At 34.4% G+C, this 14,877-nt stretch overlaps 1 protein-coding gene across 3 annotated transcripts in view; it reads left to right on the top strand.

Annotated features, from left to right (window-relative positions):
• Positions 1–14,877, top strand: part of LOC105480862 (RAN binding protein 17) — a 442,674-nt gene that overhangs the window by 84,103 nt on the left and 343,694 nt on the right. For all 3 annotated transcript variants that reach the window (XM_011740055.2, XM_011740054.2, XM_011740056.2), the window contains 2 exons: positions 6,156–6,261; positions 13,635–13,770. In XM_011740055.2, coding sequence (XP_011738357.2) covers positions 6,156–6,261; positions 13,635–13,770 — 242 coding nt within the window. The remainder of the gene's footprint in view (positions 1–6,155; positions 6,262–13,634; positions 13,771–14,877) is intronic.

Here is a 14,877-nt window from a genome sequence, read left to right as displayed (position 1 = left end):
AGAAAGTGTTAAGTGCTAAGATTTAAAATAATGAAGCAAGGAAAGAAGATAGTAAATGCTGGGGGGGATTGTGTTATCTATTGCCAGAACTTAATGGCTTATCAGATAACAATTGCATTATTATCTCTCAGTGTTCTAGAGGTTGATAAGTCTCAGATGGTTCTCTTTAGAGGTCTTTCAGTCATTGTAATCAGATGACAGTTGGGGCTGGAGTTGCCTGAATGCTTCTTTACTCAGTGGTCTGTTGTGTGGACTGGAAGGCTTAAAGTGTATACTCTATCTAGTTGGACATTTCTCTCTCTGTTCAGTCTCTCCAAATGGCTAGTTTGGGTATCCTAACAGTATAATGGTCTCAGGGTATATGGTCTTCTTAAATGGTGACTGGCTTCCCCAGAGTGAACATTCTCTGAGAGACTGGAGGAATTTGCCGGATCTTATAAAGGTTAGGCACAGTACTAGGATGGTGTCACTTTCACCGAGTTCTGTTGGTCAAAGCAGTTACAAATTTCCAAAGATTGGAAGAATAAACTCCACCTTTTGATGGCATATACATATATGGAAGGAAGGAATTGGTGATGAATATTTGCAGACAGACTGCCATGCTAGGTATTGAAAATTGATAGGATATCTTGGTAAGGCCTGAGAAGGTGACATCAAGTAAGACGGGTCAGCATAGTTGTATCTTTCCCCAGTTATATTAAACTGTGTGAGTATTGGCGGAGTAGTGGTGTAGTGGACATAAACAGTTATGGTTTTGTAAGATGAGTATATCATAGCAAAAGAGGAGCTAAATGTAAATGCAAGGCAGAGATGATAATTATTGACCACAGAATTAAAGCTAGGTACATAGGGTAGAGAATATGTGAAGGGTGTAAGAGAGAGTGAAAAAATGGCAGATTCCCAAAAACTAATAAAAGAGATTAGCAAACTTGCAGGATACGGGATCAATAAATAAAATCAATGGTATGTCTATTTTTTAACGATCAACAATGGAATATGAAAGGAAGAAAGAAAGTCCATTTACAATAGTATCAAAAAGGATAAAATACTTAGGCATACATTTTAAAAAGAAGTGTAAGAATTATATACTGACACTGTAACGGTGTTGAAAGAAATTAAAGATGTAAATAAACAGCAAGACTTCTCACGGTCATGGATCAGAAGACTTAATATTGTTAAGATGGCAATACTCTTCACATTGATCTCCAAATCCAATGCAATCCACATTAAAATCGCATGGGTTTTTTGCAGGGATTGACAAACTGGTCCTAAAGTTCCCATGGAAATCCATGGGACCCAAAATAGCCAAGATAATCTTGTAAAATAGTGAAATTGGAAGACTCATTTTTTTTTTTTTCGATTTCAGAATTTACTACAAAACAGCAGTAATCAAGACTGTTTGGTACCAGCATAAAGGTACACATTATAGGGCCTGGGGACAGTGGCTCATGCCTGTAATCCCAGCACTTTGGGAGGCCAAGGTGGGAGGATCACTTGAGCCCAGGATGTTCAGGAACAGCCTGGTCAACATAGTGAGACCTCATCTCTACAAAATATATTTTAAAATTAGGTAGGTATGTTGGTGTGGGCCTGTAATCCCAGCTGTTTGGGAGGATCACTTGTGCCTGGGAGTTAGAGGCTGCAGTGAGCTATGATTTCATCACTGCCCTCCAGCCTGGGTGACCGAGTAAATTTTAAGTGACTTTGGGTTGGGCAACTATTTCTTAGATATGACACCTGAAGCAGAAAACAGAAGACAAATTAGATAAACCAGATTACCTAATTAATTAGACAAATTAGGTACAATAGAGTTGCAAATTTTGCACATCAAAGCATACCATCAAGAAAGTACAACCCACAGAATGGGAGAAAATATCCGCAAATCATATGACTGATAAGAGATTAGCATCTAGAATACATAAATAATTCTTACAACCCAGTAATGAAAGACAACCCTTAAAAATGGGCAATGGATTTGAATAGACATTTCTCCAAAGAGGACACACAAATGACTGCTAAACACATGAAAGGATACTCAATAGCCTTAGTTATTAAGGAAAGGCAGATCAAAATTATAATCAAATACCTCCTCACACCAACTAGGATGGATATAATAAAAAAGACAACTGCAAGTGTTGGCAAGATTTGGATAAATTTAATCTTCATACATTGCTGGTGGGAATGTAAAATGGTGCAGCTGCTTTTGAAAACATTTTGACAGTTCCTCAAAATGTGAAAAGGAGAGGTGCCATGTAACTCAGCATTTTCACTTCTAGGTATTCTCAAGAGAAATGAAAACACGCATCCACATAAAATCTTGTATAAAAATGTTCATAGCAGTATTGTTTATAATAGTCCAAAGATGGAGACAATCCAAGTGTCCATTAACTGAATGGGTAAATGAAATGTGATATATCCATAGTAACCAAAATAGCATGGTATTGGTATAAAAACAGACACATAGACCAATGGAACAGAATAGAAAACCCATAAATCATATATTTACAGCCAATTGGTTTTTGACAAAGGTGTCAAGAACATACATTGGGGAAAGGATATCCTCTTTAATAAAATGGTGCTGGGAAAATTGTATATCCAGATGCAGAAGAATGAAACTGGACTTCTATCTCTTACCATATACAAAAATGAAATCTAGATGGATTAGACTTAAGACCTGAAACTATAAAACTACTAGAAGAAAACATGGGGAGACACCTCAGGACATTGATCTATACAAATATTTTATGGCTAAGACCTCAAAAGCACAGGCAATGAAGATCAAAATAGACAAATGGGATTATATTAAGCTAAAAAGCCCCTTCACAGCAAAGGAAACGGTCAACAGAGTGAAGAGAGCCAGTTGAATGGGAGAAAATATTTGCAAACTATCTGATCAGGGAGGAATAGAATATGCAAGGATCACAAATAACAGTATAAAACAAAAACAAAAAACCAAATAATTCAAATAAATGGCAGGCAAATGACGTGAATAGACATGTCTCAAAAGGAGAACATACAAATGGCCAATAGGTATATGAAGAAATACTCAACATCACTAATCATCAGGGAAATGCAAATCAAAACCACAGTAAGATACCATCTTACCCCAGTCAGAATGATTATTATTAAACAGAAAAAAATAACAGAAGCTGGCAAAGATGTGGATAAAAGGGAACTCCTACATACTGGTGGTGGGAATGTAAATTAAAACAGCCATTTGGAAAATAGGGAGATTTCTCAAAAATTAAAAAAAGAACTACCATATGGTCCGGCAATCCCAATACTGAGCATTTATCCAAAGGAAAAGAGTTCAGTATGTTAAAAGAATACTTGTACTTCCATGTTTATTGCAGCACTGTTCACAATAGCAAAGATATAGAATCAACCTACATTCCCATTGATGGATGGATAAAATAATGTGGTATATATACATAGTAGAATACCATTAGGCCATAAGAAAGAATGAAATCATATCATTGGCAGCAACATAGATGGAACTGGAGGTTAAGTGAAAGAAGCCTGGCACAGAAAGACAAATACCATGTGTTCTCATACATATGTGGGACCTAAAATTTTCATTTCATTGAGGTAAAGAATAGAATGATAGATAGGAGAAGCTGAGAATGGTGTGTGGGTGGGCTGGGGAGTGGGGCAGGATGAAGAGAGATTGGTTAATGAGTATAAACATACAGTTAGATAAAAGGTATAAGTTATAATGTTTGATAGAGTAGGGTGACTATAGTTAACAATTTCAAAATAGCTAGAAGGCAGGATTTGAATTCTTCTCAACGCAGAAATGGCGAATACTTGAGGCAGTAGATACACCAGATACCCTGACATGATCATTACACATTCTTCGTATGTAAAAAAGTATCAACATGTACACCACAAGTATGAACAAATATGGTGTATCAATAAAAATAAGATCTATACAAATAATGGAATGTTATTCAGCTCTAAAGAAAAATAAGTATTGATACTGAAAAATAAGTATTGATAAAATATGGGTGATCCTTGAAAACATTATGCTGAGTGAAAGGAGACAGTCACAACACTCACTTATTGTATGATTCCATTTATATGAATTGCCCAGAATGGGAAAAATTTAATGAGACATAAAGTGGCTTAGTGGTTGCTTAGGGGCTAGGGGCATGGTGGTACGATGCAGAATGACAGCTAGTATGAAAATGTTCTAAAATTAGATTGTGGTGATGCTTGCATAGCCCTGTTAATTTACTAAAAAACATTGAATTATGTACTTTAAGTTGGTTACTTGTGTGGTATGTGAATTATATTTAAGTGAAGCTGTTCAAAAAGTGATAGGCTCATGGATTGAAGATTCCCAGTAGAACAAAGGATTGTTGGAATTGTAAGATTCATCTTTGTAGATATTGAAATCACTAGTGATTATGATATAAATATTGTTGGAAAGAGTGGCAGCCAAGAACCAATACTTTCAAAAAACAGGGAGAAATAATCTGCAGGAGAGTAAATTGCAATAAGAAGGGATATTTGTCAGTGTTATTGATGATGTAAGATGTAAAGGCAAATGCTTTCATGATGAAGAAAGATAAAATGTGAAGTAGAAATGAGGAACATGAAGATCATCTACTCCATGTTCAAGGCCCACGTACATGAGAAGTGGAAGAAAAAGCAGCTGCCACTTGATAGAGCCCACAGAGAAAGCAGGGTCATCAGGGTAGACTTTCTATGATAGATTTTTATATTGACCCTAAAATACTTTGAAATTCATAAGGTAACTTTCTGATTACTTTCAGCTTCTTACATGAAGTTTTTGTTCTGTTACTTTTGTCATGAATTATATGTGATGAAACTTGAGTCTGTTTTTCAATGGATTACTTGATCAAATTAGTGTTCTTGTTCTCCTATTTAATCTATTTCACATTCCTAATGTATAAGGCTGCATAATTGGTCAGTTCTGATTTGTTGTTGTTTTATGAGAGAATAAAGGATGTGAATACTTGCCAGGTTAGATTTCTAATTTACAGGAATCTTGTCACCCTAGAAGGTTGATGTGTCTCTCCAAAAATTTATAAAAGAGTTGTTGATTAATTGTAGTATAATAATAACTGCTAGTATCCGTGGGAAAACAGAAAGAATTTGTTCTTTTTCTACCTTTTATTTATCCTTCCTGAGTCTTCTAACAAGCACAGATAGCCTCTTTTCTTCATTGTTCAATTCCATACCTTTTAAAAAAACATTTTTACTTGAAAAGGTTTCTTAATCAGAAACAATTGATTTCAGTATTATGAAATAGCCCTCTTATCTTTGAAAAATCAGTCTCCAAGAATAGCATAAAATTTGTTTTTAGCAAGATAATTTTATGTTGTTAATTATCTATAAAGGTCTCAAAAGTACTGAAGGATCACCTAGATCAATGAATCCAGAGATGTAAAATAATATACCTTAAGCAAAAATCATTCAGTAAATACTTCCATTTCTAAATTAGTCAATTTCAGCTGCCCCCAAAGTAAGATTTATGAAAACTGTAGATGTTGCCATTTGTGCCACTGCTTTAAAGCTATTTAATCCTCTACTGCTATCAGCTGTGAAGTTGACTGTACTGTCAAAACAATGTGAAATCTTGGATTTTTTTATATATCATGCATAAAAATACAGAAGGAATAAATTTATTACTATTATATTCCAAGCAGGGGAAATATTTAAAATGATCACACTGGTACTATCATGACATTGACCATTCAGAAAAGATGCTGGTCCTTGGATCATAAGAGTACGACCTGACTGAATAACAGACCTGGTCCTAGACAGTTTAGTGTTTTGTACTCAAATTTATTTTCAGTCGTGTCTTCATGGTAGACATTGTTTTTTCCATTTTACAAATGAAAACCTTAAGACTTAAAGAGATAAGTAACTTATGCAAGATCACGTAGCAACTTAATAGAGCTGGGATTCAAATTAGTTTTATTTGGCTCTAAATTCTATGGCATTTTCACTGTTCTGCTGCCTTGATAAACTTAAAACCCATCTGCTTTCTATCAAGAACTGAGTTCACAGTGATTTATCACTTGTTTGGAAGAGTAGATCGTTGTGCTAATTTTGGAATTTCTCCCAAAATAAGCTGTGTTTCTATGAATACTTCTTAAACTTTTTTCTTTCTTATTCTATATCAGGACGTCTTGCATGGCTGGTATACTTAGTTGGGACAGTTGTTGGAGGAAGATTAACGTATACCAGTACAGATGAGCATGATGCTATGGATGGAGAATTATCCTGTCGGTAAGTAAGAACTGTGTAATTTACTGAATTTTGCTAAATAGTTAAAAAAATTAGTTATTGAACAAGTACTATGAGCGAAGACATTTTTGTATGTGGCCTTTGAGGAAGGTATTATTTCCCTTTTTATTGCTGAGAAAACCAAGACTCAAAGGTTAAGTGATTTGTAGAAGTCAAATCTCTAATAAGCGATAGACTCAAAATACTTTGTACATATTTGTGCAAATAATGTAATAAAGATTTAGGTTGCTTTTTATTACTTAGGATCTGAGCAATCACATCCAGTGTGTATTGGAAAGGTGGTAAAATTAGATGACTTGCATCTAGTCAGAAAGTACTAGGTAGTCAATTACCCATCGCAAGTTTTGTCACCTATTGGCCACAGCCTTAGGAAAAAGCAGTTGAATTATTCTCTTCAAGCTTCAATTCTAACCTGAGGAAAATTTCTATATATGAATAATACAAGCGAATTGATTTTCCATGTATTTTATTTTTAATAACAAATCTCCTTGGAGTCATACACGTTTTTATTGAAGACTTAAAAATTCAAATGAAAATAAAAATTATGTGTTAATCTGGAGATAACCACTACTGTTATTTTGTAAAGTCCCTTTGAGTCTTTTTAATTAATGTATATGGGTATATGTTTGCTGCATGTGTGTTTTTCAACTTTTCTTAAACATTACAAAACAATATAAGATATAGCTAATAATAATACCTAACTTATTTTGGGCTGTTACAAGGAATTTATTTTTTTAAATGCTTAGAACAGTGCTTGGCAATTAGTGATATATTACACACACACACACACACACACACACAGAGCAACACTACTTTTTAAAATCAAGCACAATATCAACATTTCACCTAGACATTAAATTTTCTAAGCTGTACAATAATTTAAATAGACCCTTGTTTTTGGAATTTTAGGTTGTTTCTCAATTTTTTCTTATTATAAATTACTTTTAGATATAACTAAATTATTTTTAGTTATATCTTTATATCGATTGAGATAATTTCATTAGAGTTCATTCCTAAATGCAGAATAGCTGGTCAAAGGTTATGTAGCATTTGAAAGACTTTCAGTACTCATTACCACATGGTTTTCTGAAAAAGGACCAATGTATCCTCTGAACCAAGGGTTTCCAACCCTTGTACCGGTCCGTGGCCTATTAGGAGCTGGGCTGCGTAGCAGGTGAGCTGCAGGTGAGCAAGGATTACCGCCTGAGCTCTGCCTCCTGTCAGATCAGCAGGGACATAGATTCTCATAGGAGCGTGAACCCTAAACTGCACATGTGAGGGATCTAGGTTGCATGCTCCTTATGGGAATCTAATGTCTGGTGATCTGAGGTGGAACAGTTTCATCCTGAGACCATCACCCCACACCACCCCAAACCCCATCCATGGAAACATTGTCTTCCAGGAAACTGGTCCCTGGTGCCGAAAAGGTTGGGGACCGCTGTGCTGAACCCTAATTGTATGATAGTTAACATTTGTTAGTGGTTGAGCTGCCAGAGAGTAGGGTTCATATTGTTGCCAGTTTATAGGTAACAAAGGTATTGTTTCAATTTGTATTTATTTGGTTACTAGTGGTATCAAACATTCTTTTCCACTCCCAGCTTTGCCATTTTTTCTTTGTGACTTTTATATCTATATTGATTATATTATTTACCTTCTTTTCTTTTGTGATCTTTTCTAACTTACTTGTAAGAGCTCAGTGTGTGTGTGTGTGTGTATATATATATATACACACATATATATGTCTCAGAGATGCTAATATTTTGCTCCTCATTTTGAAAATGTTTTCTCCGTATTTTTACTTCAGAAATTTCTTCTTTACTGGCTTTAAATATTATGTATTCAGATCTGTGAACTTTTTCCTTCATATTTCTCTGCTGCTTATATTTAGAAAGATTTTTTTTTCCACTTCTGGTTAATAAAAATATCCACCTGTATTTTCTCCCAGCTCTCTTTGGTATTATTAATAGCTTTTTATATTTATTTTTAATATATCTTGACATTTGGTTTCATATATTTTTTCCAAGATTTCCAGTTAATGCCAATCCTACCCTCTACTGATTTGAAGTGCCACTTATATCTTACACAAAATTATTACATCTTTTTTTCAGGCCTTTCGTACTTTTCCATTGGTCTTAGAAGTATATTGTTATATATTTTTACCCTATTAAAGACCTTAAAATTGTTACACCTAGTTGTGATATTCTCCTTCATTATTCTTCTTAAATATATTTCTAAGTGCTTAGTAAATCTGTTGTACTTTTGGATAAAAAATTTCATTTTGTTCCATTTCCTTTCAACCTTTAAACTATTTCTTCAATAAAATGTGAATCTTCATGGATCATGAATATTTTTAGTTTTTCTAAGATTTATTATTTTCTGTATCAAATTAAATTACTTGAAAATATGAATAATAGATGTTTGGGGCTTCCTTAAAATGCTTTAGTTAATTTTCAACCAAGCAAAAAATTTGCTTCTGCACCATCTTTTAAGACAACATTACATATTTAATAAAGTGGAAATTAGGCATACTTTTTGCTATAGTTTGATTTTTTTTTTTTTTTTGAGACAGAATTTTGCTCTTGTTGCCCAGGCTGGAGTGCAATGGCACGATCTTGGCTCACCGCAACCTCTACCTCCTGAGTTCAAGTGATTCTCCTGCTTCAGTCTCCCAAGTAGCTGGAATTACAGGCATGTGCCACCTTGCCTGGCCAATTTTGTATTTTTAGTAGAGATGGGGTTTCTCCATGTTGATCAGGCTGGTCTCCAACTCTGCCTGCCTTGCCAATCTGCCTGGCAGGTGATCTGCCTGCCTTGGCCTCCCAAAGTGCTGGGATTACAGGTGTGAGCCACCGTGCCCAGCTGATTTTTTTTTAAAGTTTAATCATCAAGTAGGGAAATACATGGCTGGACGCAGTAGCTAACACCTGTAATCCCAGTACTTTGGGAGGCCGAGGTGGGCGGATCTCGTTATCTCGATCACGAGATCGAGACCATCCTGGCTAACACGGTGAAACCCCGTCTCTACTAAAAATACAAAAATTAGCCAGGCATAGTGGCAGGCGCCTGTAATCCCAGCTACTTGGGAGGGAGGCTGAGGCAGGAGAATGGCATGAACCCCGGAGGCGGAGCTTGCAGTGAGCTGGGATCGTGCCACTGTACTTCAGCCTGGGTGACAGAGTAAGACTCTGTCTCAAAACACACACACACACACACACACACACACACTGCCACTATCTCGTGAGAAAATGTATATTAGGAAATAGAGTAGGTGTATATTTGCCAATGAGAAAAAAAATATTAGTTTTTTTATTTAAGCAGCAAACATACTGAACATTTTGAACTAAGATTTGTGTTTTAGCCTGCATTCCCTGGAAAACAGAGCCTTTGGTGAAGTTCATGGGCTAATATTTTTCTGGAGTTAGGGAGAAGAGTACATTTTTAGAGAAGAAAGAAGAGGAGGAAAGGGAAAGTAAGTGAGACAATAAGAGAAAACAAATACAGTCAATCCTCATTATACCTGGGTTCCATTTTTTGTGAATTTGCCTACTTGATAAAATGTGTTTCTAACCCCAAAATCAGTCCTCATGGTGCTTTTGTGGTCACTTGCAGACATGTGCATAGGGATGAAGAAATTTGAGTTTTGTGTTGCACTTTCCCAATTGAGGTTGAACAGGTGATATTCTGCCTTGTTTCAGCTCTCGTACTGCAAAGAATTGTCCTTTTTATATTCTGTTTAGAACCACATTTGTCGTACTTTTGTGCTTTTTGTTGGTGCTTTCAGTGTTTAAAATGGCCCAGCTGTATTGTTAAAGTGCTGTTTAGTGTTCCTAAATACAAAAAGGCTATCATGTGCCATACATGGGTTAGATTCTCTGTCTGGGCACCAGTGGGAGTACTGTGAATACTGCAGTAGTGTGTAAGTTCAGTGTTAACAAGTCAACAGTATATTTGAAAAAGCCTCTCTAAACAGAAACACACATGAAACAAGATTGTAATCCATTGACCAAAATGTTGTCACCAGAGGCTTGCAGGAACCTAATTCTATATTTTACCTAGGAGCAATGGTTCATTATTCACTGACTCATTGTTCACAGTGACTTTATAGAACATAACTACCATGAATAATGAGAACCAACTATGTAAGGTGGTGTATTACTGAGAAAATAGAACTGGTTGCTTGCTTTTATAGGAATTTTCCCCAGAGGCCACATGAAACCACTTGTGCCTCAGAACAACTCGTGGTTGGGGGAGTAAGGACAAGCAGTGTATATCCGTTGGCTTCTTTCTGTGTCTCGTTTCTTACTGGTTAATGTCTACTCCTGGGGGATTTAACTTTTCCACACTTCTTAGTTGTGTTTCCTGGCCTCTTTGAGGGGCTGCTGGGGAGACAGAGCTTTAATTGGTCCTGTTGGAGCTATGAACAGGAATGGTGGTTTGTCTAAACCTACTCCAATAATCTGCTAATTCACCAGTAAACAGATTTTAAAATTTAGCTTTACTTCTCCTCTCAAAATTAGAGGATAAGCGTATCAAACATCATTTTAGAAAAAAAACCTCAAAACCTGGTTGTAACAATCTAATTCTTAAATCGAATTCCTTAGCAAGTTCTCCGTAAATCTTAGCAGTACTGAGGATATTTGGTATGCAAAGGGTACTTTTAAATAAGTAGATTTATTTATAAATATAGGAAATAATCACTATAAAAACGCTTGTCAAAATATTTTTTCTTAACATGTTGGCAATACATAGCAAGTTTTTGAAAAAGTTCGTATGCTGTGACTTAGATATTTTGTTTCGAGAAGTCATTGAGGATAAAGGAGGGGAAAGTAATTATGTTTTACTTAGAAATATGAATTTTTATCCAAAATAAGATGATTAAATTTTGACGTAGCCTTAATTTTATGCAACCATTAAAAACAGTGCTTTGGAAAATTAATAATATGGTAAAAGTAATTGGTCAGGATGTATTTAGTGTGATGGAGTGTAGAAAAGAATAAAGGGTTCAGTAAGTGTTTTGAATGCATCAGTGAATCCTAGTATATATGATGAGTACTTCATAATGGTGAACAAAAGATAAACTCTACAGGAAATAAATGGTTTTGAAGCAACTGGATAGGCATCTTTAAAAAATAATGTTAGCTCCCTGTCTTACACTGTATAATCAAGATGAATCCCAATGTATCATAGAGGTAAATGTAGAAAGAAAGAATCACAAAATTCCTCAGATTCAGGTAAGACCTTGCTATTATGCAAAATCCATGAAAGAAAAAATTGATCAAATTTTCTGCATGAGAAAAACAATAACAAACTTCTGCATGGCATTAAACATTATAAAGCAGTGGTCCCAGGGACTGGTTAGTGGAAGACAGTTTTTCCATGGACCAGGGCAGGGGATGGTTTCAGGATGAAACTGTTCCACTTCAGATCACCAGGCATTAGATTATCATAAAGAGCCCACAACCTAGATCCCTCGCATGCACAGTTCACAGTAGGGTTTGCACACCTGTGAGAATCGTGCTGCCACTGATCTGACAGGAGGCAGAGCTCAGGCGATAATGCTTGCTTGCTCATTGTCCACCTCCTGTTGTGCATCCTGTTTCCTGACAGGCCACGGACTAGTACCGGTCTGCAGCCTGGGGTTGGGGACCTTTGTCATAAAGCCAAGAGACAATTGAAACACAAAGTTGTTTACAGTTCAATTGTAGGCAAAGAGGTCAACCCTCTGATGTGTAAATAATTTGTAAAACTCAGTAATTAAAAGACAACCAAATGGAAAAAAGAATCAGCAAAGTATATGAGCAAACAGGTCACAGAAAATGACATGAAAAATTTTTAACCTCACATGCGTAAGAGGTATACAAATTAAAATACACCGAGATGCCATTTTTCAACTTTCCAGAAATTCTAATTTTCTGTCATCCTGAATTATCTTGTCTGTATGTATATAGATACTCTTATGGAGTGATGGTAAGAGTATAAATTATTTTAATTTTTATGGAGTGCACTTTGGTAATAGCTATCAAAATTATAATAATTTATGCATTTGAGTGAGTAGCTTGACTTTTTGAAATGTATGTTATAGATGGACATGTGTGAAATGACATATGCAAGATTGTTAATTGCAGCATTTTGTAACAGCAAAAAAATTGTAAACAACTTTAGCATCCATCAGTAGGGGAATGTTTGAAAATATTATGGTGTATTTATGTAATGAAATGTTAAGCAGCTTCAGAAGAGTATGAGGAACCTTCTTATGTCTGATGGATAAAGAGCTCTAAGACAGATTGTTAAATGGAAAAAGCTAAGCTTAGAACCATGTGGGTAATACGTTCTATGTGTTCAGAAGGTTTGGGAGGAGAATCTATAGTCATATTTGCATGTACATACATAAAACATTATCTGGAAGGACATATAAACTGTTAATAATGTGTGTGTATATGTTCATGTGTGCATATATGGAAAACTGGATGTGTCAGGGCTGGGCAGAGCTGCCTTTGTGCAAATTAGAAAAGGGTACTGTTTCCTCAACAACCTCTACTTCTGTCTCTTGAAAAATTATTATATTATATTGATTTTGTTAGCACAAGGTACTTGGCAATCATCCACCAGAAAATTTTAATGAAAATAGATAATATTGAAGGATTTCTTTTTTGAGGTTCTGCACGAAGTTTTTCATTATATTGAATTAAGCTTTTTCTGTAGGAAATTTAACATAATCTTCAGTTCATTTATAATTTCCTAATAATAGTTTTGAATAGTAATAAATAGAAAAGTTATGGTTTTCTCTTAATAATAGTTGTAACTGGTGTTAGAAATATTTGATTTTCTTAAGATCACCTTGTAGTTTAAGGTAAACTTTTATTATTCATTAAGGGTGGGATATAACTTTTGATAGACGTACCTCTGGATTTTTTTGGAACTTTGAGTCATAACCTCAAAATATTTAATTATTTAGAAATATAAGATTAAGTACAAAAGTGAAATACAAGACTACATACTTAATATCGTTCTTCTTTTACTGAAAATTTATATCTATGTGTAGGATTTTTTATGTGTATGCCATGCATTTATTTTATCAGTTTTTAGTAAAATAATATCTGTATATACATACAGAGTTTTGCATTTATGTGCATGTGTGTGTATGTCTTAGGGAAAAAAGGCTAGAAGGAATTAGACCAAGTTGTAATATCTCTCAGTAGTAGGATTTCAGATGATTCAAAAAATATTTTCTTTATGTGTTTTTGTATTTTCCCACTTTTTACAGTGATTATGTATTATATTACATTTATGGTAAGTGTTTTAATGTTGTTTCTCTAAGGTTTTGTACTGAAGCTTTTTTCCCCCTCTTCATGAAGAGTTTTTCAGCTTATATCTTTAATGGATACTGGATTGCCTCGGTGTTCTAATGAGAAAATAGAGCTTGCAATTCTGTGGTTCTTGGATCAGTTTCGTAAAACATATGTTGGTGATCAACTTCAAAGAACCTCAAAGGTAGGTTTTTACTACTAGAGAGTTTAAAACATGTTATTGGAGATGAAGAAAGATGTACATATATAACTGAATGATATATTTGGGAAATTTCTACATAAGATGTGTAATTGATTAATCTATTGATGAATTGGTATTGAAGTGCAATGTAAAATTAAGTTGCTTGTTTTATACCTAATTTACCATTTTCTTTAAAGATTGAGTGACAAGAGAGGTAGTGAATATGTTTTACATGGATAGTCATTAAATAGTTGAGATTATTTTAAACACTAATCAATTTTGCCTTATTGTATTTCAAGACTGAAAGCATAGGATTTGCTGTTTTAGTAGTTCCAGTGTTTTTTTGACACTTATTTATTTATGTGGCTTCCAGTATGTTTCACTAATTTCTTGGCATTTTTACATGATTAAATAACGAGGACTAGGAAAATTAGATGTGTCCTTAAGAGACTGCAAATAACCTTAATGTTAGGAATACTCATAGTATGATAATTGAATGTTTAGCATCAGCAAGTTAAGATGACTTGATCTTAAAGTCTAATGAAAGATTATTAAGGGCATTTATGTGAACCCTAAGCAGATATTTAGTAGAATTAGATACTGACATTGAGTAAAATCTTCTCCATAAGAAGTCCTAAGGATATTCTCATTTCTTTTGAACTTAAGGTTGTTTTAGTGATGTTGTAGGATTTTTTATTTGAAAATTCTAAAATAAACTTTTTATACTCATTTTAGCTGTTTTGTCTTAGGAAATTTAACTTAACCTTCAGTTTACTTAGGATTTTCTGATAATAATTGTGTAGTAGTGTGAAAAAAATATTTTGTTTGATTTTAAGATTATCCTTTAGTTTATTTCAGGTAAAATATTCTTTACTTTTTTAAGGAAATGATGTCACTTGATAATTTCTTTCTCAAATATATTATGATATTGTTATTTAGGATTAATATCAATAAAATTCTCTTAGAATTTAGCTGCCACCGAATGAGACCATTTGGAAGAAAAAGAGTAGCTAGAAATAAATGTTTTAGGTTGTCAGTAAGACAAATTAGAATCAGACAATAATTACATACTGTAAAATTTATATAACAGAGTACCTTTTTTATAGTCCC

This window comes from Macaca nemestrina, chromosome 6, assembly GCF_043159975.1.
Source record: "Macaca nemestrina isolate mMacNem1 chromosome 6, mMacNem.hap1, whole genome shotgun sequence".
Classification (NCBI taxonomy): domain Eukaryota; kingdom Metazoa; phylum Chordata; class Mammalia; order Primates; family Cercopithecidae; genus Macaca; species Macaca nemestrina.
Note: the sequence above shows the minus strand (reverse complement) of the source record. Positions and strands in the feature narration are given on the sequence as shown.